Below are 23,939 nucleotides of genomic sequence, written 5' to 3' on the forward strand. Positions count from 1 at the left end.
TTGGTTTGACACAAAAAGGCTATTGTGGGATGCTTCAGAGTCCTCAGCCTACACTATTGCTGTGCCACCATTCCTTGCCAATAATCCTGCATTGAGAAATGATGTATTTCGGTGGGTGTGCACCTACTTGCCCAGTGGACAACAGGCCTGTGGTAGCATGGTGACTGGAGGAGGAAGAGCATAAAGCTCCAGCTGAAACCAGAACTCCCCCACCAGCTCTGACTGGAACACCACACTGGCAGGAAAAACACACACCAAACAATAAATGGTCTCAGATTCAGAGCAAAGATATATATTTTTTAGCACACACAAGGCATTTAATGGACAGGGATTTTCACTTAAAATCATAAATTGTGCAGGGGAAGTCTTTTTTTACCTCCTCCATTTAAAGGAGGTCGGGTCAGCTCCAGTGTGGCGAGTCTTACCTGCCTGTGCTCTTCCCTACTTCGCCGGGGGAGAACGTAACTTTGTAGGTGAGGGTCTCCCTTGGGGGAATTGAAACCCTGTTGTCCCCGCTCAGTTCGCCTCCTTCCACATACACATCCAGCACCAGCAGCTCTCCTCGTGGGTTCTTGACAGGGATCTCTATGGCAACTGAGCTCTGGGGAAACAGCACTTCAAAGATGACACCTGTGACGTTCTGATATACTTCTGATCTACAGAGGGAAGATGACTGCTGTATCGTCTGAATAAATTAATATAACCTACAATTAACTAACCCCGCCTACACGCTAATGGGCTTCAAGGCATCGTAAGCTGTCTGAATCACACACCCTTCAACCGGTATTAGAAATTTGCGACAGGGTTCACGGATATCCACTTAGAGAGTCAGTGTGTTTGCAGTACTTACCTGAGCAACACACTGTACATCTATGACCTCGATGGGGGCGGCTGCCTCACAGATGATCTCCAGAGAGAAATGCACCTTGTAGGATCCGAGTACATGTCCTGGACATCAGGCAGGAAACACACATGTTCACACAGGTAACATTCTGATAGATTCTAGGTGGTACCGCACTACGCTTACCTTTTTGCTTGTCTGCCTCCTGCACATCGTCATTTTCTAGAAATGACACACATCCTGCAAAGAAAGTTGTTTCTGGATTGTTTGTGTTTCTTTTTAATTTCTCTATCCAGTTAAAGAAAATGAATTAATCCATTACATGATTCACACATGCAAACACACAATTATAGTAATGTTGGCCTACAGTCATGCAATACAAACACTCCAACATTAGCACACTGAGTAAAACCACAGCATTCAAATGGGGGTGAATAATGTGGACACAAAAGTGGCCTGAAATTATGCCAGAAGAGTAGAAATTGTAGGAATGAGAGAGAAAGTAAAAACAAAAAAGATTTCCAACCTCACTTAGCTGCAAAGAAGAAAAAAAAAAGGCGTAAAAACCTGTCTGTTTTCCCCGTTTCCATGACGACACAGCCAGGGTGTAGGGAGCGCTGTGACCGGGTTTAATCTCCAGGCAGGGGGGGCCACTTACAACAGATAGGTCTGTCATCACCTACGTGAATTTGCATATTCATGGTCACACACATTCACTCACTTGCAAATGGATCATAATGCTCACAGATGCGATGAAACACTATCGGACGACAAGGACTTTCATTATTCTTCCACTCTATGATACAATATATATGCAGTGCACAAGAGTGAACTAAGAAACAGTAAGTTATTTAAATGTGTGCTTATACCTTGAGAGTGAGTTTGTTCCGACTGTGGTTGGGGACAGCGATCTGTGTGTGTGCTGTTTGACCAACTGAGCAGTGTATTACCACGTGGTCCACAGGCAAGGGGGGCTCTCCTACCCCTCTGAGGCTAAACACGTGCTCCGTACCGTCGCAGTCGTTATGTAAGGACAGCCTGCCCTGTGAGGAAAGGGATCAGGTTCACACATGCAAACTGGTGTTCAGCGTACACACACAAAGGAACAATGGCAAGCTGATGCTCCAGTCTTTCATTATTCTGGGCTTGACTCCCAAGCATTGGTGGTTCAGTGGTAGAATTCTCGCCTGCCACGCGGGAGGCCCGGGTTCGATTCCCGGCCAATGCAACACACTTTTCCAGCTGGTTCCAAACAAGTATTTGATTTGTCTACACACACACTTCTAAATACTTATTTATGTATGCATGTATTTATGTATTGACGATTCAATTACATTTATATATGTATAATACAAAGGGTTTCAGGCATATTTCCTTACATTTTTAACTTCTCACGAATAAAAAAAAAAGAGACAAATTTTCATCTTCTTGTCATCTGATGATTAAACGAATGAATCACTTTGAAAAATGATTCTCTGAATGTGAAAGAAGTAGTGAAGCATTCATTCAAATTTTAAATTGTAGAACACTTATCAAACACTTATTAAAAAAGAGAGAGCCTGACAGTGCGCTGCTGTTTGAGGCATCGTGACAAGTCTTCGTAGTTTTACAGGCGGTTCCCTGAGAGAATTCAGAAAGTGGGCCTTCTCTTAAGAGTAGCTGCTTGAATTATTCTGACTATTCAAGGCCACCACACTGTGAGGCTTCCATTGGGTACTGAGCAAGGAAGTTAAATGTGTGACAAAAGAAGACAGAGAACTGGCAGTGGAACCACAAGAAAGGAGGCATTACCGTGATAATGCATTGTGCAGAAGGGTGAAAGGTCAGCGGGTAGCACACTCTCGTCTCTGCTGGCACTTCCAAAACCTTTGGGCCGGAGAATCCTTCACCGTCCACCTCAGCTTGCATTTTCCAGACTCGGTGGGTCTCATTGTGCTGTGAGAGACGCATTATTTAACTTGAACCCACCATTTTGCCAACCTGTTAAAACTAATTGTATACAATTGCCATCCTAACACTCTACTTTTCTAACATAAATCTAGTGAAAGACACATTTCAGCCATGCTTTTTGGTTGCTGTCGATTCAGTCTCTTCCAATAAAGACTGATGAATGCATTCTCATGCTCCTCACCAGTGGTATGTCTTGTGTGACTGAACGATGAGCAGGCGAACTGAAGTCCAAGTGGACGGATCCTCCCTGTGGCCACAGATGAGAGTTTTATCAGCCATAAACCACATAAACTAACAAGCAATCCAGCATTTACCTAATACACCAATCACAGGTTTACTAAGTGGCAATATCAGCTGCTATCTACCTGTGAAGTAACCAGCGCCTCGAGCATATACACTCTGGTATCACACCAGGACCTCAGGACCACCTGACATATAAATTGCCCCACAGAGTCTGCCTGAAACTGCACTGGGATGTCCACACAGCCAGGATCTATTTAACAGAGGGAAGAGGAGTATTGACAGCTACATAAATAAATAACATGTCGAGTTGTACAACTGAAATATTTGAAGGTCAACTTTACAGCGAAGTGTTGTAAAGTCATCGTAGTAGCTAGTATCACACACAAATTACACAACAATATATATATCAGGTATTTATGTGTGTGTACCTGCAGGATTCTCCCATTGTGTGCTGGTATCTTCCTTTCTAGGTATTGTAACAGTACTGGGCAGAGCAAAGTATTGTGGCAAAGAAGCCTCCACCTTGTATTCTACGCCTTCACTGTGGTGAATATCTCCCAACAGATGGGCCTAACAAGAGACAAAAGAAGAAGAGGGAGCAAGTAAAATATGGACAACAGGGAAATCATTTCACTGATGAGGAATCCAGCCTGCCTGGCCACGAACCAACCCAACACAGCTTCTTAGTTTATACCCAAAGATCTGCTTTCCAGAGGGAGTACCTGTTGTTTGAAGAACTTGCGTACAGCTGTGCTGCTATCCAAAGTGTGTGTCAGCATACGCCTCCTGTATTCATCGGCAGTCATGCTGTGCGGAGCCCACAAAGCCAGAGCTTGCTCCCAGGCCGCGTTGACCAGCGGCACACACATCGACTCATTACACACCTGCCCCACTTTGCAGTGTATGCTCAGTGTGGATACAAACACAGCTGGGTCTGTTGGTGGAGAGGAACATCAGTGATTAAATGGTTAATCATTCAAGGATAATTGATGTCCTGCATTGGTGTCATACAAATAGGTTAATGGCAAAATAGCTGCAGTAAATAATATTCAGGTTCAGTCAGATTGTGCTGCAATGCCTCGATTTGGGAGACATGTTTCCTACCGGAGCTGCTTGGGATGGAGACTATGTTAGGACTGGGCCTGGCACTGAGAGGGGAAGGAAGAGGCAACCCTGCTGTGGCCTTTATCATATAGACCATGTCTCCCACCTAGAGGGACACACATGGTTGGTTATGTTCGGATGTATAGAGTGCTGCAGGGATGACAGATTTTTATAGGTCAAATTTAGCATTGAACATATCTTCAGTAAGTATTCATAGCTGTCTGTAAATGCAAGTTAATAGTCAGTTATAATAAATAAATCAATCAGACAACCAAGACACACTCCCACACTGACCTGTGGGCAAACTAGCAGCACGGAGCAGTACTTGGTGCCTGGGCAGAAGGGCAGGAAGTGGACGTTCAGAGTGTCTGCTTGGCCTGACTTCAGACAAATACTCGTCACTGCACTGTGGAACTCACTGCCTTCACTATCTGGACACACACACACACGCACACACTTATAGAGACTAGCAGACGTGAATACAGGTAGTACACTCACATACAAGAATAAGAAGTAATTAAGGCAGCATGTGTGAGTTTGCACGTTCGTACTTACTAACATCTGAGCACTTCCATTCCATCTCCTCCCCGCAGCTCTTGTCTGAGGTCATCTTCTGTATACTGAGAGAGAAAGGAGGAGGGAAGAAGTCATAATCATTCATGATGTATGAATATCAGACTACACAACCGGATTCAGCCTCACCATAGATGACCTCAGTCCTACTTCAACTCCAGTCAACTCCTGATGAGGAGGAGGAGGAGCTCGAACGTTTGGCTTTGAAGAAGTCTCAGGTGGTGAGCGGTGCATACTAACCAGCTATTCTAAATGACAACCCCAGACCTCGTACTTTAGCTCTCTGAAGTAGCCGCGTCGCAATTCTCCACATCCATGATTCGAATGGACTTTAACATTTTTTTTTCCAGCACTGACGGCTATGCCATTGTTAAGACTATGGAGCCTTGGTTCATATGTCCTGACAACTGGCATTTCAATTTAAAAATTCTTCTTTAAAAAGAGGTACCACACAAAGGCCATATGCTAAAGTACATGCTCCACTATTTGCTAGCGTCTCTAAATCTTCGCCAGCAGTTCTTTTGCAGCCTGCAGTTCTTTTATTAATAGCATGTTCTTTGTTTACATAATGCACATGGAGACACACCAGTATATATATGAGTGTGAGAGTATTAGTGTTGTGAACAGTGCATATATTACTTGTGTTTGGAGGCCTGAACGAGGCTGTCTTCTTTCGTTTCAGGCTCTAGTGGGTTGAAATGAGACTCCACCAGCACCACCCTGAACACATATGCAGAAACACACACAGCAGAGAGGTTTGAATTCAGCAATACTCCACATAATGTACTGGACTAAATCTCTAGGAAGCCATTATTGCTGTATTTTCAGTGTAATACAAATATTTTATCCACCTCCGTAGTGTAGAGCTAAATATGACAGACAGTTCCAGTGTCCAGATACTCCTCAACAGGGGATTCTACCTGAATGTAGCTTCTTTGTTGAAAGGGTTATTTACGGGCACTTGGATCACTTTCAGCTGGTAGCATGGAGACTTGCACTTGACAGTGTCCTAAGGAGACAGCAGGAAGGAGACAGCCTGTCATGTAGTTATCGTCAGTCCACAGCAGTAGCCTCGATAACAGGCAGCCTTCAGAAACACGCTGAGCGCCAAGCTACCCCTATGTATGATGTGTGTTAAACACAGCATGCTGGTGATTCGCTCAGAGACAGATGGCGAGCAATCTATCAACACTATCAGTAAGTGGAGCTGGGAGCCAATTATGTCAGCAGCGAAGCAAGTGTCAGTCAACCCCTTTAATTCATTAAACTCACTGAGGGTGTGATGCGACTGACGTGGGTCTTCAGATTGAAGGAGAGGGTGGTGCTGCACAGGCCAGAAGGAGAGCTGGAGATGAGCAGAAGGACGGCCTCCATGGGCGGCATGCTGGAGCAGCTGAACTGGACGGCCAGTTCAGTGCTCGCCCTGTGGAAATCACCACAGCCAACCAGAAATGATCAAATCATTTTCTGTTCGTCGGGAGCCAGAATGCTCTCCAAACTGATTATTGTATAATCTCCTATTTTCAGTTTATGACGGTAATGAATCAGCAGAATTTTAATACTGTGTTTCTGCATAGTGGCCTTAAAGACGGCGTTTCGGAGAGTAAAGCGAGGGATTTAAAATGGGACATAGGCTATTTTATGGAGAAGCCTCCCACGAGAGTACAACTGGTACATTTTAATGAGCTACAGTCTCAAGGCAAAACCAATTTTACTCGACTTGGACAAGGATTGTTTTTCCTATTCTTTGCAGGGGCACTTGTCTGCCCAAAAAGATTGAATTTGGAAGTACAGATCCAAAGAAATAAAGCAATACCAGTTTTACTAAGTATGTATTGTTGATGCACACTACAAAGGGATGTCAAATGTTTAAAATTCATTGCACAGGGTTTTCTTTTCAAGGTTATTAATGCTTTAATATAGAAAACTATGCCTGGGAACACTTTGTTATGTTTGTCCTGAGCAGATCATTCTCATTGCATTCAGTCACAAGTTAAACATGAATTAAAATGGAAATAAAGTTGGCAAAGGCAAACTAAGTTCAGTCAGGATTCTCAGTTATTTTGTGTATACAATACGGGACTGCTTGATCAAGAATAAAAGTAAGATGTTTCTTTGACCTCAAAGTGCGGGAGGTTTGGTCCCATTATTGTGATAAAAGAGGAAACTCCTGTTTCATGTTGTACGGTTGAACCCTTTAATCCTTAGGATTTTTGCTCAGTTCAGTCCCTTATTTGCAGGCTTTAGTGTCAGTAAGCTAGCGATGTATGCCATGCATTAGTATGTTCAGATTTCCATTAGAAGTCGGGCTGTGAATACTACTATATGTGTTCAAGGACATTTTTTATATAAGCAGAGTATATGCACTGTTTTGAAATGTACAGCCTTTTCAGACCTCAACAAGACAACCAGTCATCTGTCAATTTTTTTTTTCTCGTTACCCTCAGAGTAAATCATTATAAGTGGTCTAAAGTGGCTTCTTATAGGTCTGCATCATCTTATTCACGACCTTTCAAGATAAAAATATGACTACTTTGTCCGAAAATCGATATTAAGGCCATTGACATTGAAAATAATGAGCGTGTTCTAGTCTTGCTCTATTTGAAATGTGTCCTTTTCTTTGACTTCTATTTGGGATATTCATATACTCTATGTAGCAAGAGTTACATTGCTGTATTGGAGTCAATATGTAGCTGTGGGCTAGACACATCTATTTATTTATATTTAATTGAAACACATTTTCATATAGACATATTAATCTCTCTGGGAAGTTACGCTGAATAAGTGAGTTATGACTGAGGAGAAGGCTGATTTTTGACGCAACTTTATCGACACTGAATGAACAAAACCTTGTCAAATTTACACTGTAAAACATGTTTTGTGATTTTCGTTTTCTCAGTGAAAAACATACTTAGGAGGAATGGTTACAGTGGATCCACCGGGGAGGGAGAAGAGATGGGCATCCTCTCCAAACAGGAAGACCTGGTATTTGATCGGCTTAGAGGATGGGCTTTTCAGACGCACCTGCAGCACAAACACATAGAAATAACCAGGTTTTTGGACATACACACGCAGGCCAGCACGACCACTAACACACAGGCAATTATCGCTGCTGGAAAACAATACAACAATAAAATCCATCTTCTTCAGCAGACAAAACAGCATCTATTTTTGACTGGTAATGTGGCTTAACCTGACAATGTGGCTCATTACCCAAATGTATATTTGTCTATGTTTGTAATCCTGTTAGTGTGTGTGGGGTGTGTCTATAATCCTATTAATGTATGTGTATGTCTATAATCATGTTAATGTGTGTCTGTGTGTTATTATCTGTCCAGGAGCTTATTATCCAAGCCTTCTTTAGTCTCACAGTGCTCATTTATTTCATTTACAAGGCGTGAAGTTACATTTTTAACTCTGCTGTCTTCTGAGATCAAAGTCAGTGCTGCATGTCTGTGTGTGTGTGTGTGTGTGTGTGTGTGTGTGTGACCTGTTTGCTGAAAGTGCTGTGCAGGCCTCCTGACAGTGTGATGGTCTGCAGTGGCCGGTACTGAGGCAGCCTCTCATACAGGTGAACACATAGAATTAACATCTGGACTGGATTGGGGTCTGACAAGTCTGTGGGCTGAACACACACATGCGCGCACACACACACACACATACACTCAACATACAGGAACACACAGGAACAAAGGAAGTTCTGGCTAATCTATGACTGACAACGAACCCCAACTCCAACCCTAACCTACTAACCCTTAGCCTAACCCTTATTGCCTGGTGCTGTCTCGTCAAACAAATCCGCAATCATTAGCAATATTGGATTCACAGAATGTCCATATGAGTATGATGATTTTATATAGATATTTAACAGCTGTTTTTTACCTGAACATCTAAGTTGAGACAAAGTGCAGTTAAGGCCTGAGCCACTATGATGTTGTTGTGAAGGATCTGTTCCAGGCTGCTGGTCGTGGTGTACATCCTCCGGAAGTGGCTGCAGATCTAATTAGGAACACAAAAGGTAACTGTGTCACAGTTCATCTGTAACTCTGCAGCTTCATTTGGATCTCTCCTTTCTCTGCCACTTAAAGCCATTAGCCAGCATCCTTTATTGACTTATCCACAGTGAAGAGGGTGAGACACCTTCAGAGACACATGCTCAGGCACTGACCAGGTAGGGACAGTAGGCAGCAAGCAGAGCAGCGAGCACCAGTCCATCTGTGAAGTCCAGGTCAAAGTTCACTATCCAGCGTGCTGATGGGATGCCACCTGTGAACCATTACCATGTCAAAGCATCACAATGTACATCTCAAAATGGTCTATATGTGCACATGTTGTGTTCCCTACCTGTTCCCCACACGGTCGTCCTCATGTTCTGGTAATGCATGTTGAGCCATGACAGCAGCCGGAGCTCACAGGACGAATAAATGTTACTGGCCAGTGGCTGTGAGCCGACAGGGACTCTTCCATTTACGCCATCATGGTTCAGAGTTGGGTTGTTTGAACCGCTATCTGACACGCGGCACAACACCAGCACCTGAATATTTAATGCAGGCATTTACCAGTTTTTCAGCACTTCTTTTCATTCATATTGAGGCCACGAATACTTATATACTGAATTGTTAAACAAAGATTCTGCTGGAAAAATATAATTTCAGCTGAGGTAGATCTCCCTCTGTTTGTGAGGCATTTAGAAATAAGACAATCTCACTTTTCAAGAACATGCATACAATACATTTACTCTTACTGTAGTTATCAGTCCTCTTACTGTAGTTATCAGTACTCTTACAGTAGTTATCAGTACTCTTACAGTAGTTATCAGTACACTTACTGCAGTTATCAGTACTCTTACTGTAGTTATCAGTCCTCTTACTGCAGTTATCAGTACTCTTACAGTAGTTATCAGTACACTTACTGCAGTTATCAGTACTCTTACAGTAGTTATCAGTACACTTACTGCAGTTATCAGTACACTTACTGCAGTTATCAGTACTCTTACAGTAGTTATCAGTACACTTACTGCAGTTATCAGTACTCTTACAGTAGTTATCAGTACACTTACTGCAGTTATCAGTACTCTTACAGTAGTTATCAGTACACTTACTGCAGTTATCAGTACACTTACAGTAGTTATCAGTACACTTACTGTAGTTATCAGTACTCTTACAGTAGTTATCAGTACTCTTACTGTAGTTATCAGTCCTCTTACTGTAGTTATCAGTACTCTTACAGTAGTTATCAGTACTCTTACTGCAGTTATCAGTACTCTTACAGTAGTTATCAGTACACTTACTGCAGTTATCAGTACTCTTACTGTAGTTATCAGTACTCTTACAGTAGTTATCAGTACTCTTACTGTAGTTATCAGTACTCTTACAGTAGTTATCAGTACACTTACTGCAGTTATCAGTACACTTACTGCAGTTATCAGTACTCTTACAGTAGTTATCAGTACTCTTACAGTAGTTATCAGTACACTTACTGCAGTTATCAGTACCCTTACAGTAGTTATCAGTACTCTTACAGTAGTTATCAGTACACTTACTGCAGTTATCAGTACTCTTACAGTAGTTATCAGTACTCTTACAGTAGTTATCAGTACACTTACTGCAGATATCAGTACTCGTACAGTAGTTATCAGTACTCTTACTGTAGTTATCAGTACTCTTACAGTAGTTATCAGTACTTTTACTGCAGTTATCAGTACTCTTACAGTAGTTATCAGTACACTTACTGCAGATATCAGTACTCGTACAGTAGTTATCAGTACTCGTACAGTAGTTATCAGTACTCTTACTGTAGTTATCAGTACTCTTACTGTTGTTATCAGTATCATTTAAAAAGGGACTTGATGAAAACAAAAAGAGTCTTTCACCTTGTATATTTGCAGCAGCACATCAGTCCAAGTTCGTTTGCTTAGAGACTCATAGTCAACAATGCTGTAGTCCACGGTGTGTTCTTCCTCTTTTGACTGAAAGAAATACACATAGTACTGTACGTACATAGCACAAAAAGCTAGGGAAGATATGTGGTGTTGTTGTTTTCCATCTCCCAATGTTCGACCAATAGAATTAGAGGACATGTCATTGTATTTACGTGATGTAGGTCTAGGAACGTGTGTCTGTACCTGCCGGATGATGCACCAGTGTTTGAACTCCTGAATGTCAAGCAAGTACTCTGGTCTGATGTGACAAAGTCTGGCTCCCTGCACCCTGAACGCAGGATTACAATGAACAGACACAATTAAAAACAAAACAGTAGCCCTAAACATTTTCAAAAATGTCACTTAAACACTTTTCAGGCATGGAAAACTTTCCCGTTCCCTTTATTCAGACTTGACATGCATTAATGGAAAGAGCAACAATGCTTGCACAATATCTGACCTTGTAAAATATACCCACATGTAACATTTCCGTCACATGTAGCGTGGTATCTATGTGTGTAAGGCCTACCTCAGAAAAGCAAGCATAGCTTCATGCTGTTGGAGCATCTGTTTGGTGCGTTGGTCTACATCGGCCGAAAACGTCTGACACCGAGGAATACCAGGAATGTGTTTGCCGGTCAGGTGATGAAGCATGTCCACTACAGACCTGGACAACAATACAATAGTATTTAGTCGTGGTATAGTTCTTTTTGGCCTTTTTATTCAGAGAGTGAAAGGGGGAAGAGAGTGGGGGACGGCATACAGAAGGGTCCGCCGTAGTTAGCCTCCGTACATGGGGCGCGACCAAAAATGCATCACTCATAAACACACCTGGAGACTTTATTGTGAGTTACTCGGTAAGTCCGTCCACTGGAATGATTTGTTTTTGACACAACGCTGGAGGGAAAGAAGATGCATACATTATTAAATAAGAAGACCTGAAAAGTGAAAGTCATCGAACATAAACCAGCATCCAAATGCGGCTGCTATTGAGAATTCCTGTACCTTCTGAGTGTGTGTGGCACAGAGATGTGATGTGGTCCACTCAGCCACCCAAAGAGACTAAACCACCGCTCCACAGCCAACAATACATTCTGGTAATATAGTCCTTCCTCTGAGATGGCAGCAGGGAATTCTGGGGCACCAAGATTGATTGGAGTGTCTCTGTTAGGAGCGATGTCTGTACTCCTGCTGGCCTGACTGCCCACACTGTCACAGGATTCTGACAAGGACGAAACAAAAAAGAAAAACACTCTCCTGCTCAGACACACACACAAATAAAGATACACTTGAGTAATTAGAAATGAAATATGATTAAGTAGTACATTTCTGTTTCTGACCTGAGCCTGAGTTATGATCAAATGAGGAGGAGGAGGATGTCGGACCAGAGGCAGGACTCGGTGTGTGATAGCGCTGAAGGACTGCCTCAACAGCCGTGCCCCCTTAACGGCAGTCACATATAAATCAATCAGATGCAAGGAGGGAAATGTGCAAACTCAAGTGGGTAGGCAAAGCTGGTAGTATTATTAGAACTCAAACATCTTTTGTAATTCGAAGACATCACCTTGGGTTTTTGGGTAATTGTGGAGGGCATATTTGGTATAGACTCATACAAAAACAATCTCTCTCAATCAAGAATTGTGTCTGCAGACACACTGCCTTTTAATTTTTCTGTGTTCGGAAAGATTCTGGGCGTCAACCTCTATAAAAACATAGCGAGAAAGAGGTGCCAGATCGTAAACACACATCCCAGAGGAAGCTACGCAAATAGTGGACACGGCACAGATAAAATGTGAGCACAGTGAGGTGATACGCCAAGCATGTTCAAAACAAGAGTAAATCTTGCTTTGGCTTTCACACTCTAACCCTCATTGTGTCGAGGAGGAGAGTTCAACTTTGAATGTTGCTTTTACCAATTCGACTATTTGTACCTTTCAGAAAGGTGCTGCCCTATATTTTTTTTATTTTTTGCGTGTATAAAGATTTTAAGAGCTCATTATTTCTGCTTAGCCTTGTACCCCTTTCTCTCTTCCTCAACCTCTCTCCTCTCTGTTACACTTGAGGATGGCAGCACACATCACACAATACTGAGAACACGAGACAAAGCCGAGCCGAGGAAGCAACTGTGATAAAGCTGCTGCTTTTCTGGAGAATTAAGTGCGACAGGATGCCTCCAGTGTGAAGCACTACACGGCCTTGAGAAGTGAGCCACCCGTGTTGCACAGAAAATTGGTACGATTGCGAACTTGGCTTCGCCAAATATTACTTTTAATTGTTTGATGCTGTCGCTGAAACAGCAGACACTAAAGTAAAGTAGCCTGATTTGGACAAGCTAATAGTTCTGTAGCTCACTTAAATAGAAACTAGTTTGCATCAGAAGCATGTGGTGAAGCCCGGTGTGTCTGTGATTTGGAGAGTGTTGAGTCGACCTCTTTGGGTCACAACTTGAATCAAGCAGGCTCAGTTTTTCCCCAACGTCCATGCTCCATATAGGCACATAGTCTCATGGATGTGTGTTTGTTTGTGTATGTATACAGTGTACGTACCGGTCTTGAGAACTATCTGTTGCTCGGAGCGGTGCAGGGCCATGTAGGGCCAGACTGTCAACAGACAGTTATCAGCAACAGCACACAGCTTAACCTTAAATCTGGCAACAGAGAAACAGAAAAATAAATCTTGTTTTTAGATTTGAATCAACTTTAAATATACAGGTTTAAGGCATCATGCTGAGGATATTCTCTGTTCTGCAGTAACTGTTGTTACCTGTTCTGGAGGTGATCGGTGAAGGAGATGGTTGTGCAGAGGGACAGAGGAATGGCGGAGCAGAAGGTCACACTGCAGATTAGAGAGGTCACATTGGCCTCCTGGTGCTGAATCCCTGCTGAATGTCTCTATGGTTGCAGATAAAGTGGGAAAGTGGGATGATTCCACAGGTCATGACAGTATGTCTGGTGAAGTTCCAGCCAGGCACAAAATTGGGTTTTGCTCGAGCTGCTAGAGAACTGACTGGGGAGACATCAGCCTTGTGTTGTGACTGGAATGTAGATAGAAATGATTGTATCTGGACAGTGTGTTGTATATACTGTAAACAGCAGGATGAAACAGAGTGTTGGGAAAAGTAATGTCCAGACAAATCCAGCCAAGGTGGATGGGTAAAAGTGTGGAAATACAATTCAGTCTTAAGGAAGAAAAAGCAAATTCTTGAGTGAAACCTTTTGCAATTAAAGTGTTTGCAAGTTCATCCATGATATAACTCATCCAAACGATGAATTGCATTTACTCATTTTAGTTTAGAGGTGTGACTTTTACCCCACTAGATAATAGACTCTTGCTGTGGAGGAAACAGACCCTAAATCTTCATGACACAAGGAAAGTACAACAACAACCTACGCTTTAAGTAAGAGGGTGCTCCCTGACTAAGCTATGCACAAACTGGTCTAAGTACAGGGCTGTACCTGATCCTGGTTTTGGGCCGGTATGTTGTTACCCTCCGGAAAGATGATGGAAAAAGGCTGCATCTTTGTCCCATCGTCCAGCTCCACCTCGTCCACTTCAGCTGACACCACCGTTCCACTGCAAAGATGTAGAACATTTCCAATAGATACAACATTCAACTCCTACATGAATCTAAACGACGTAATATGAGTGCAGACATGCCTGATTCCTGGCTTGCTTGATAAAAACCACATTGAAATGAATAATGTAGTCAGTTTACATGTGTGGCCGTGTTTGCTCCGCATTCATTTAGCTCAACACAGCTGGTAAACTGCCACAAGCTAGAAAAATGTCAATCCAATAAAGATCCATCAATTTTCACCCAAAAAGCTGAAGACTAAAACTGCGATCGTAAAGCAGCTGTCCGTGTGTCATGATCCAAGTGATCAAAAGTTAATGATGAGCAGTTAGTGTGAGAGATTTTGTCCTGGAGTAGAAAGAAAACGGGGCGTCTGTTTTTGCATATAAACAAACCTAAGATATCCTAAGGCCAGCAGGGTGAGTGTGGCAGTCGCAGTGCTTTCCAGGGGTACTGGTGTAAGGAGGATTTGAGGGGGGTGGCTGGTAATACAGGGAGGCTGAAGGTTAATGGTGATGGACAGCTCTCTATAAGGTTGATGTCCTTCCTCTCCTCCCGTCCCCTGCCCTTCCTCGTCTCCCAGGTAAAGAGGGAGGGACAGTTTGGTCACTCTGCCAGACCCTGGAGAAAAAAATGTCGACACAGGTCAGTCGGTGAAGAGTAAAGGTGAATTTATACTTATACTTTCTAGACGTGTGTGTGTGTCTAAGGGTAGGAAGGGGCCAATTGATATAAATTGTGTAGGTATAATCTGTGTATGTGTGTAAAAGAAAAGTGATATGTACAATGTGTGTGTGAGAGAGATGGGAAGGCAGTGAGACATGAAGTGTCCCATCCATAATGTGTTTATATGTGTGTGTTCTCGTAGTTTCTCACCTGTTGTGATAGCTTCAGGGTTGACGGTGACTGCCAGACAGATGGACTGGCCAGGCCCTAGACTCCCCGATGATGGAGACACCAAACATAGCCCCCACTCTCTCCTGTGCTTTGTTGGTACCTCTTTTTCTCTGCAGTCAAACCACCAGTTTATACATTTCCTGTCACCCTGACGCCAAAACACACTCTTCGCACATGCGGCTTTCAGCTCGACTGTCTGCAGAGGGGGAGAGGAGTTAGGAGACAGAACGGAGAGAGATAGGGGAAAAAACAATTTATGTCAGAAAGGAAGGAAACAAAATGATGAGCTGCAGATAGACCCTTGTTGATACCTTAGTGTTAGCATCACACTGTGGTGGCAGGCCTTCCACGTGGAACTCAAGGCTAGAGGGGGACATTTCCAGTGGAGCACACAGCACTAAAACCAGTAAAACAGCAAAGGAAGGAAAAACATTATGCTTTACGTAACATTAGTTCTGTGCACATAGAATGTAACAGTGATATCATGTTCCATCACTCACTAACACACACATTCACACCCCTAAATCCACATTAATGACCCCACCTGTGGCCTGTATGCGCTGTGACCGTTGCATCGCCATGGTGACAGACTGGGGAAGAGGTCTGACGACATGCTCCCTGCAGCCAGCTGACAGGGAGGAGGAGGTGGGACAGGAGGACGCCGTCGGGGGAGGAGACAGAGAGGCAGCGGGCCATCTCACGCCGTTGACCATCAATGGCAGGTCAAAGTCGTAACTGTCTGCCTGCAGGAAGACATTTCACAGACTGTCCATCTCAAGCGCTTTGATATCAATCACTTTGACAAATAAACAGTTTTAAGCTGAGAGAGAGCAAGCCCTTTCCCCCTTCATTGTCGATGCCATGCCTGTCAAGCTTTTGTGGCAGTTGGGTATGATTTCCAGGTATAATGGAACCTGTTGACTTCATATGATGTCAGATTCAGGCGGGTATGTTGGTTTTTTAGTGATTGGATAGCAAAACCACTTAAATCAATACGAGTGGATGCATTGTCTGACTGGGGATGGAAACACATTAGGCCGACATTGAAAATCTAAATTCCACGCATGCCAGCATCAACAGCAGCAGTAAACAACACGGACTAATAAACACATATTTCACATCTCTTATTATGGCTGAATATATATGGAAAAGGTATCTCTGCTAACACATCTAAACTGTCTTATAATCTTATAAGATCTAAGTTTACTCCTGCATCTCTAACACCTGCTACTGTTTGATAATCATCTGCTCGAAATTCAAGGTCACACTTGCCGCCTCATATACCACCTGCACTGCATTTAAGGTTATTGAAGCGTAAACTTCCCCAAATCCAATAAAGAGCGGGACAAAAAGCCACTTATGTGAGCCTGAACTCTGGTAGCATCCTGGACTTCCTGGCTGCCAAACAGGAGAGATATATTACACGGTAGAAGTGCTAGCCGTTACCCCATAATCTAAAGTAGTTAGGTAATGATATGCTGCCGAGCCTTGGAAGTTAACGCTCGGTTACTACACCAGCACATGCTAACATTTGCAGATAAACACACTATCCATGACTTACACTTTTGCACATGCTGTGCAAAGTAACGGTTGCTATGATGGGACAGTCGCTATTCAGAGGAGCAGTTTAGAGAACAGTTCAGAGGACCTAAATATGCATTTAATCTGGGCCTACTCAATCTTCATGATACTGAATCTACGGGAAGATGACCGGTCAACGTCTCACATTGGTGGGGGAGAAGACAAGCGAACAGTCCACAGTCTGGTGGTCCTGGACTTCCACCTCACTCACACCTGGCTCCTTCTCTGTTTGTAAAAACGCACAGAAAAACAAATTCACATTAAACAAGACAAAAACTAGAAAAACACTCTTTACTTCAGGGTCCCCCACACGTTTTCCAGGAGATTTTCAGCGATGGCAGATGATAATATGTTCCTCTCTGTTGAAGTCTGCTTTAAAAGATGTGTCTACGGCTACGACTTACCTATGAAACCATCTCTTATATGCCTAGAAATGATGCAACTAAATCAAACACGCTAACATTGTTCAAACAATAACACTACATCCGTATTCCTTCCTTTTCAAGACATATAACCTACCATCAGCATGCAGTATAAGTGCAGGATATGCTGCATTATGTGTGTAAATACGTACTTGCTGAGGGGTGAGGGAGGTGCACATAGAAGTCTTTGTATTCTGAAAGGTCGAAGGTAACCCGTGCAGCGGCTGGCGAGTGGTTTGTCAGAGTGAACAGAATGGCTCGTTGAGACCCAGCATGGACCCCGTAAAACTGGAACTGGGACTGAAAAGATCGAGGAGGAAAGTAACGCAGGGAGATATGAGGGAAACTGGACAAATAGCATGTATTATGAGGCCTTAAATCAATAAAAGCCATTCCAGTTGTCTTGCCCACACATTTCATTATGTAATTATTTCACCACTTTGGAAGGGTAAACAACAATAAAAATGTCATTATATAAAAGGGGAAATTATTGTGCCCTGAGAGCTGATTAAAACGGTATTCCTTTTATCAGGTTTGGACGTATCTACAAACTTGTGAAGTTTCAGAGCGCAACTTAAGAATTGCGCCCTGCCAAAGAAAATTGCTTCAGCGCCTCGACAGCTACACCGAATAAGAATGAAAGAGAAAGAATAATCCTTTCAAAGGTGCAACCCCTGCTGTTTCCCAAAGACACACACACACACACACACTTTAACACAGTCTTTCTCCTCACACCATCACTTCCCCCCTCTTCTTTTACCTTCTATATGATCCAGCATTATTACCTCTGTGCAGATTAGTAATTATAAAAACCATGGAACTGAGCTGGAGCTCCAGGATCCATCAGCATGCATTAAAAACTGTGCAAGCTAATGCCCAAGATGCTCTTAAACGTGCAAGCGGGATATGACAAGTGAGCTTTTTCAAAAATGTAAACCCATCATGAGATTGATAACATGATATGAAAATGACATTAACATGACTAACATGACTACTGGAGGTTTAAATGTGAGGTATATTTGAATAATAATAATTGTTTATCTCAGAAATAAAGACCATTTTTGTCAATTGCAATAAAAAAAAATACGTTATAGCTCTTTCCCTCCTCTCTTTTGTTCTATATATCAATATTCCTGATTGTACTTGGTGCACATGGTGTGAAATACAAAACACAAAATTGCTCACAAAGACAAGAATCTTTTCATAATAGCATCAGCTTGAGACTGATTATCCCTAATCAAGTATAAATAATACACTTTGCACGGTTTTGAAGCAAAATGGATCAACAGACGGAGATTAAAAGAGCCTAAAAAAGCTCGCTATAATGGCGGACAAGCGAAACAAAATACAGGATACAAACAAGTATTTATACTTTTTCTGATTTATGATCATCTTATTTAAGATGATTTGTTTTTCACTAAAAAAGGTCTCATCTGTGACAAAATATTTTTTTCCTCATCAAAATGTGAAGTGAGTCCAGTATGGCGTGCCATTTTAAGACTTTTATGAATATTTGATGATTAAGCAAATACTGTTCTCCATAAGACACTGGTACTCCTTGAACATTTACTCATGAGAATTGGAACAGTGCCAGTTTTAAGGCTGCAATACATTGAAATATGTCCCACTAACACAGACTTTACTAGACATCAATCAAGTCACAGTGTTGTTCATCTTCCCATTCTTCATATCAGCAGAGTAAAGGCTGAACAATTTGATGTTTTAGATTTTGAGCTGCTTTGGGAACACACACACACACTAACTCACCACACTGATGTCTACATTTGGAGGCTCCACTGATACTCCCACTCTGAGCTCAATGGACTTCATGTTTCTCAAAGCTATCTGTAATACACACACATCGTCTCTTTAGTGCACACACACACACAGACAACTCATCATAATATAATAATAAAAGAGAGAAAGAGAGCGCTCTCTCCTCTTCTTTCTATCTGTCTCACCTCCACTCTGGTATCGTACTTGACGACAGACTCGGGTTTGAAGTGGATCTTGAGCACGGCCTGCCCCCCGGCTGGCACCACGCCCTCAGATGGACTCACCACCATGCCTGGCAGGGGGCACACATCTAACACCTGCCACAAACAGACAGAGACAGAGGATCAGAGGGAGAGTTGTTTGGCGAGTATCCGTGCAATAACAAGTGTCTGTGTGTGTACGGGGGGCACCTGGTAATAGGCATGCTTCTTTCCAGTGTTGTGTAAGACTGCAGTTCTGATGGAAGGCATGTTGAGAGGCACTGATCCAAATATGACCCGTTGCTCAGCCAGCTGAATGCTGCTGGACCCAACCTGAGAGAAGGAGAGGGAGGAAACAGGAGGATTCTCTCAATGTTATATATAATGTGTCCTCCCTGCCTGGTCTAATTCTACTGCAGTCACTGATTTCCCACATTTTACGAAACGACAGCCCTCGGAGCACTCATTAAGGAGAGCAATGATGATAACAGATGTAGTATGTGTCACAAGCCTTACTTAAAACACAGCACTTTACTGAATTGTGTTCTGGTCTAGTGAGGCTGCTGTCAGAGGAGGAATCGATATCTGCCTTTTTAATGGTTTGAGTTGGCTTTGCATGATTGTAGAACGGAAACGGGTCAAGAGAGAGGTTCCTTTTTATTTGTTAATTTGTTTTAATTTCTTTCATCGCGATGATGTCTGATGGTTGAACATCCTTTTGCTATTCATCAATTAAAGCGGTCTTGAGTCATCTCAAGGTGACATTTAGTCATGATAGTTTATGTTGCAAGGCACATCCCTGATAGTAGTTAAAGAACTGGAATTTCAATTATGCTGCAGCGGTGAATTGAAAAGTTTCTAAAGATGCTTCAAGGCTGCAGTGAAAACTTCTCACTACCTGAATCAAAAGCAGCTTTCATGAATCCAAGCTGTTCATTTGAAACACAAATGTATTTTAGGACTACAGCTATTCACCCAACATTTTCGGGCTACATTTTAAAGTTAAATGCATCGATGTGGTGCATTAAAACAATTATCTTACACAGATTTTTGCTCTTATGAACAATGTTCTGCTCTTGTAAACAATGTAATCATAAACGCATTAGCTGTAAAGATATGAATGGTGATGACATAGAAAACAAATCATACCCACAAAGCATAGTAAACGAGACAAGGACACCCACAATGCTAGATATCCTTTTGAATCAAGCAGCAAAAAAAAGATGCTGCTTCACGTTTGAGCCAATTGGCCGCCACAGCACGTCCTGCGATGTGATTATTGATTATGTGCACGTTGCAATATCGATGCTAAAACGATAAAACTAACAATTTGTTTACATTTAGATAACAATAGAAGGTTGGGTATGTGCCGAGGCTATAGAGTTACAGAAGTTGCTGAAAACTAGCTGGCATGCAGTTTTGGTAAAACTCCTATCCTACGTACCCCCAGTTCATACAAAGTTATCTGTCCTATTCTAGGGCCAGACCTTAGCAACACAGTGCAGGCGTTGTGTGTTGCCCTCATGGACACAGAGGTCAAAGTCTCCTTCTGCAGGGGAGGAGAAGGAGGGATGCCACACTACCTCACAGTCCAACTCTCTGTGTGGCTCCACTGTACCTGGTGGAGGAGAGGGTACACTTCTTCATTTAGCCATAATACAAATAGGAAAATCGATCCATTACAAATGCTTTTCAACAATAAAGCTCATTAAAGGAGGGAGAATTCCCTGATGTTAAGGCTCTGTAAACAGTACTCTATTGAGTTGCACCTGCAGCTGGTCTAATGGAGAACAGGATGCCGCTCTCTGTCACTACTGGTCTCCATGTGAACTCTGCGGCATGGTTATGCTGGTTTCGAAGGGTAACTGAGCTCCTGTATCCTGACTGGGCAAGTGATGTGTGTGGGGGGCGGAGCACCAGCAGGCTGGTGGACAGCTCCAGAGCCAAGGGGACGACCTGGGCCTGGACCAGTATCTGCCCAGGGTGTTTCTGGTTCACAGAGAAGGACACAGGTCTGGAGGAAATAAGCGTGTTTATGTTACACATGAACTAAATCAACTCATTGATTTACATGCAATAAAAGTGTTGAGCTGCTTCCCCCGCCGACCTGTAGAAGTGACCCAGCGTGTTGCTCTGAAATGTCAGTGGCAGGCTGTTGTGGGAGTGGGGTGGCAGGACGTGGGAGAGGGGTGAGGAGCCCTGCAGCTCAGGGCAGTCCACCTCCAGCTGCACCCAGACGAACACTGAGAGAGGATTGGTCAGCTCCAGCTTCTGAACACACACTGACTGCACACACACCTCGCCAAAGTCCACGAACAACGGGCCTAAAGAGGAAATAATGAGATATTTAAAATATTTTTTCCACATTAAAACAAGTCCTGTAGCATTTCTGAATTGAATCTCTTAACCTATGACAATTTGGTAGAGCTCCAGAGCTGTCAGAGTCCTGTTGCAGTCTGCCACCTCCTGGCTGGTAGAGGGAACTGCACTCATTACCTAGAGGGAGCAACAGACGGCAAAAAAATTAAACTTTCCCCTGAATTTGCTTTAGTTTGTTATCATGACCTGACCTGACTGTTAACCTGCAGGTTGATGGATGTCATGTCTTGGGAGCAGCTATGTCTGGCTGCTGGGGAAGCATAGCTGTAGTTTGGCTTGGACTCTGAGGTTATACTGCTCTCCAGGTCGCTGATGCAGAGTTTAGGCGGTACAAGCCCTTGACGAGGAACAATCCCGATATCCACATCGTCCTCCACTTTTTCCTGCTGTCTAACAACCAAAACAAAGTGTCCAACCGCACTATTTACTGTCCAACTATATAACAGAAAGACTAGAGATGGATCAGCAATTCTAAAATGTATTTTAAAAAGCCTACCTGTCGTTGATCTTCTGCAAGCGTTTTTGTCTGAGCTGTTCGATGAAGTCTGCGTAAATCCGATGGTCCGCCTGTCTCCGCTCCTCCTCTTCCTTCGTGTAAGCATAGCTGGTGTCCACATAGCGATAACGCTTTACACCGGTGAAGATGGTCCTGAACACAACAGTCCTTCAGCTAACATCTTAACAACAACAACAACATGACTATTTCTGGTTGTAGCTTTGAGCACATTTAAAATCTAGCAGTGTCAACATTTATTCACGTATCCTTCTGTGAAAGGAAGCTAAATAATACTTACTTTTAACAATGAATACATACTTAAAATTAAATATGTCTACTTCAAACATTTGACTTGCACTGACCCTGTGGAAGGGTGCGCTACTTGATCCTCTACCTGTACTGTCTGTGTGCAGAGGCAGGCCTGATGCTGGCGGCTCGGTCATTGGGAAAGGCCAGAAACTCCTCCCCCTCTGCATCCTGACGACGCTCCCTGTGATGCTCGTGGAGTCGTGTTTCGTCAGCTCTGAGGACGGCAGCACGTACCATCCCACAGCAGAGAGCTAGTTCTCTGGAGCGGACGTGAGGCCGCGATCCGGTTGGATTGGTCACTGTCGGGGTGAGGCCTGTGATGCAGCCAATTAGAGCAGGACAGGGACATGTTGTTTGTCATAGTTATGTTTGTTATTGTCAACAAATTCCACAAGAAGACCAAAAACAGCACTACATGTATCTACCAGCAAGTATTGTGTGTAGAAGCTTTCTGAGCATTTGTTCTCTGTTTGTTAGAGCTTTGTCTACAGCAGATACCAGCTTGAGGCTGAGAGCCACAGGCAGGGTATGAACGTCACAGTATTCAGAGACAGACACATAGTTGGCTTTGGTCTTTTCACAAGATGTATCCTTCAGTACTCACCAGGATTTAGTTTCGGCACAGGGTGTGTGGTCTCACTGCGGCAGACAGCAGACAGGTGTAGAGTGATGGTGTGGAAGCAGTGAAGCTCAAGTCCAATGACGTCTTCAGCCGGGTTCCCACCCGTCTGAACGGCATGACCTAAGACGTCGAGCTTCTGACACACCTGGAAGCTCCCTTGCTGTCGTGCAGTGAAAGACAAAACTACATCCTGAAGAATGCAAAAGAGAGAAAAAAAGGTTCCCACATTCACTGCTCCACTTGGGTTTATACATAAATATATAAATAACTAAATCAATCGCTTGCCTGGCATTGCCCGGGCGCAATCGTGCCAGTGGAGGGCTTGGTGGTGAAATTTGCTAATTTGTGGAAGCGGAACTTGACAGGAAGTTGAGGACAGAGATTGTGCAGGAGACACAGCAGGTCCACACGTTGGCCCATCACACAGGTGGGGAAATCAAATGTTTGAGAGGGACGAGGCACCAGAGACACAGGCAGTCCAGAGCCTGTCACTGCCAGCTCCACGCTGCTGTTACCTATGGAGACAAAGAAAAACACAGAATGAATTAAAATATCAGCTATCTTTGCCTAATCAGTGAATAATCTGCTCATTAAGTTATATAAACTGAATGTCCTCTGAGTAAATGTGCTGGAATGGACTGGAGAAAGCAATGCGACATGAGAGAGAGTGTGTGTGTGTGTGTCTTGAGTACCATCATGGTGTGTGAAGCCATATCTGCTTCCCACGGACTCAAACAGCAGGAAGAAACAGTAGTCTTGCCGACTTGCTGAGAAATCACGCTTCTTCTCTGTGCTTGCACTGAAACAGACGTCATGTCACGGTGAGAAGGTTAAAGGGATGCCATACCCACAATCTGCAGCTAACTCCTCGTTAGTATGGTGGTGAGAATGGTGACACGGGGGATGATAAATCCTTTTTTCACACCCTCCCTAGCAGTGGTAATACATTAACCTTTATAGGACATTTTGTTTAGGCCATTTGGTATGTGTTACTCTTTGACATTAGATTCAGAATTTGTGTTTTGTTTCCAGGCACATTCACAGACATTTTA

At 43.2% G+C, this 23,939-nt stretch overlaps 1 protein-coding gene across 1 annotated transcript in view; it reads right to left on the reverse strand.

The window, feature by feature from the left end:
* LOC311010043 (cilia- and flagella-associated protein 47-like) overlaps window positions 1–23,939 on the reverse strand; it is a 34,994-nt gene that overhangs the window by 8,162 nt on the left and 2,893 nt on the right. The window contains exons 8-57 of the mRNA XM_084004522.1: window positions 23,580–23,686; window positions 23,173–23,402; window positions 22,870–23,077; window positions 22,351–22,579; window positions 21,957–22,109; window positions 21,652–21,850; window positions 21,490–21,577; window positions 21,189–21,405; window positions 20,851–21,095; window positions 20,569–20,699; window positions 19,292–19,414; window positions 19,067–19,198; window positions 18,873–18,950; window positions 17,258–17,405; window positions 16,829–16,908; window positions 15,647–15,845; window positions 15,414–15,499; window positions 15,082–15,298; window positions 14,601–14,826; window positions 14,087–14,204; window positions 13,395–13,522; window positions 13,178–13,278; window positions 11,972–12,073; window positions 11,637–11,853; window positions 11,463–11,528; window positions 11,161–11,298; window positions 10,836–10,920; window positions 10,584–10,679; window positions 9,056–9,245; window positions 8,880–8,977; window positions 8,594–8,710; window positions 8,202–8,336; window positions 7,623–7,735; window positions 5,984–6,134; window positions 5,632–5,720; window positions 5,351–5,431; window positions 4,694–4,758; window positions 4,433–4,569; window positions 4,139–4,244; window positions 3,757–3,968; window positions 3,463–3,604; window positions 3,157–3,284; window positions 2,973–3,038; window positions 2,633–2,776; window positions 1,711–1,884; window positions 1,409–1,520; window positions 1,028–1,099; window positions 851–948; window positions 426–601; window positions 128–235 (exon numbers count right to left, since the gene is read on the reverse strand). Of these exons, the coding sequence (XP_083860648.1) occupies window positions 128–235; window positions 426–601; window positions 851–948; window positions 1,028–1,099; window positions 1,409–1,520; window positions 1,711–1,884; window positions 2,633–2,776; window positions 2,973–3,038; window positions 3,157–3,284; window positions 3,463–3,604; window positions 3,757–3,968; window positions 4,139–4,244; window positions 4,433–4,569; window positions 4,694–4,758; window positions 5,351–5,431; window positions 5,632–5,720; window positions 5,984–6,134; window positions 7,623–7,735; window positions 8,202–8,336; window positions 8,594–8,710; window positions 8,880–8,977; window positions 9,056–9,245; window positions 10,584–10,679; window positions 10,836–10,920; window positions 11,161–11,298; window positions 11,463–11,528; window positions 11,637–11,853; window positions 11,972–12,073; window positions 13,178–13,278; window positions 13,395–13,522; window positions 14,087–14,204; window positions 14,601–14,826; window positions 15,082–15,298; window positions 15,414–15,499; window positions 15,647–15,845; window positions 16,829–16,908; window positions 17,258–17,405; window positions 18,873–18,950; window positions 19,067–19,198; window positions 19,292–19,414; window positions 20,569–20,699; window positions 20,851–21,095; window positions 21,189–21,405; window positions 21,490–21,577; window positions 21,652–21,850; window positions 21,957–22,109; window positions 22,351–22,579; window positions 22,870–23,077; window positions 23,173–23,402; window positions 23,580–23,686 (6,861 nt within the window). The remainder of the gene's footprint in view (window positions 1–127; window positions 236–425; window positions 602–850; window positions 949–1,027; window positions 1,100–1,408; window positions 1,521–1,710; window positions 1,885–2,632; window positions 2,777–2,972; window positions 3,039–3,156; window positions 3,285–3,462; window positions 3,605–3,756; window positions 3,969–4,138; window positions 4,245–4,432; window positions 4,570–4,693; window positions 4,759–5,350; window positions 5,432–5,631; window positions 5,721–5,983; window positions 6,135–7,622; window positions 7,736–8,201; window positions 8,337–8,593; window positions 8,711–8,879; window positions 8,978–9,055; window positions 9,246–10,583; window positions 10,680–10,835; window positions 10,921–11,160; window positions 11,299–11,462; window positions 11,529–11,636; window positions 11,854–11,971; window positions 12,074–13,177; window positions 13,279–13,394; window positions 13,523–14,086; window positions 14,205–14,600; window positions 14,827–15,081; window positions 15,299–15,413; window positions 15,500–15,646; window positions 15,846–16,828; window positions 16,909–17,257; window positions 17,406–18,872; window positions 18,951–19,066; window positions 19,199–19,291; window positions 19,415–20,568; window positions 20,700–20,850; window positions 21,096–21,188; window positions 21,406–21,489; window positions 21,578–21,651; window positions 21,851–21,956; window positions 22,110–22,350; window positions 22,580–22,869; window positions 23,078–23,172; window positions 23,403–23,579; window positions 23,687–23,939) is intronic.

The sequence above is a fragment of the Eutrigla gurnardus genome (genome assembly GCF_963514095.1).
Source record: "Eutrigla gurnardus genome assembly, chromosome: 24".
Lineage (NCBI taxonomy): Eukaryota > Metazoa > Chordata > Actinopteri > Perciformes > Triglidae > Eutrigla > Eutrigla gurnardus.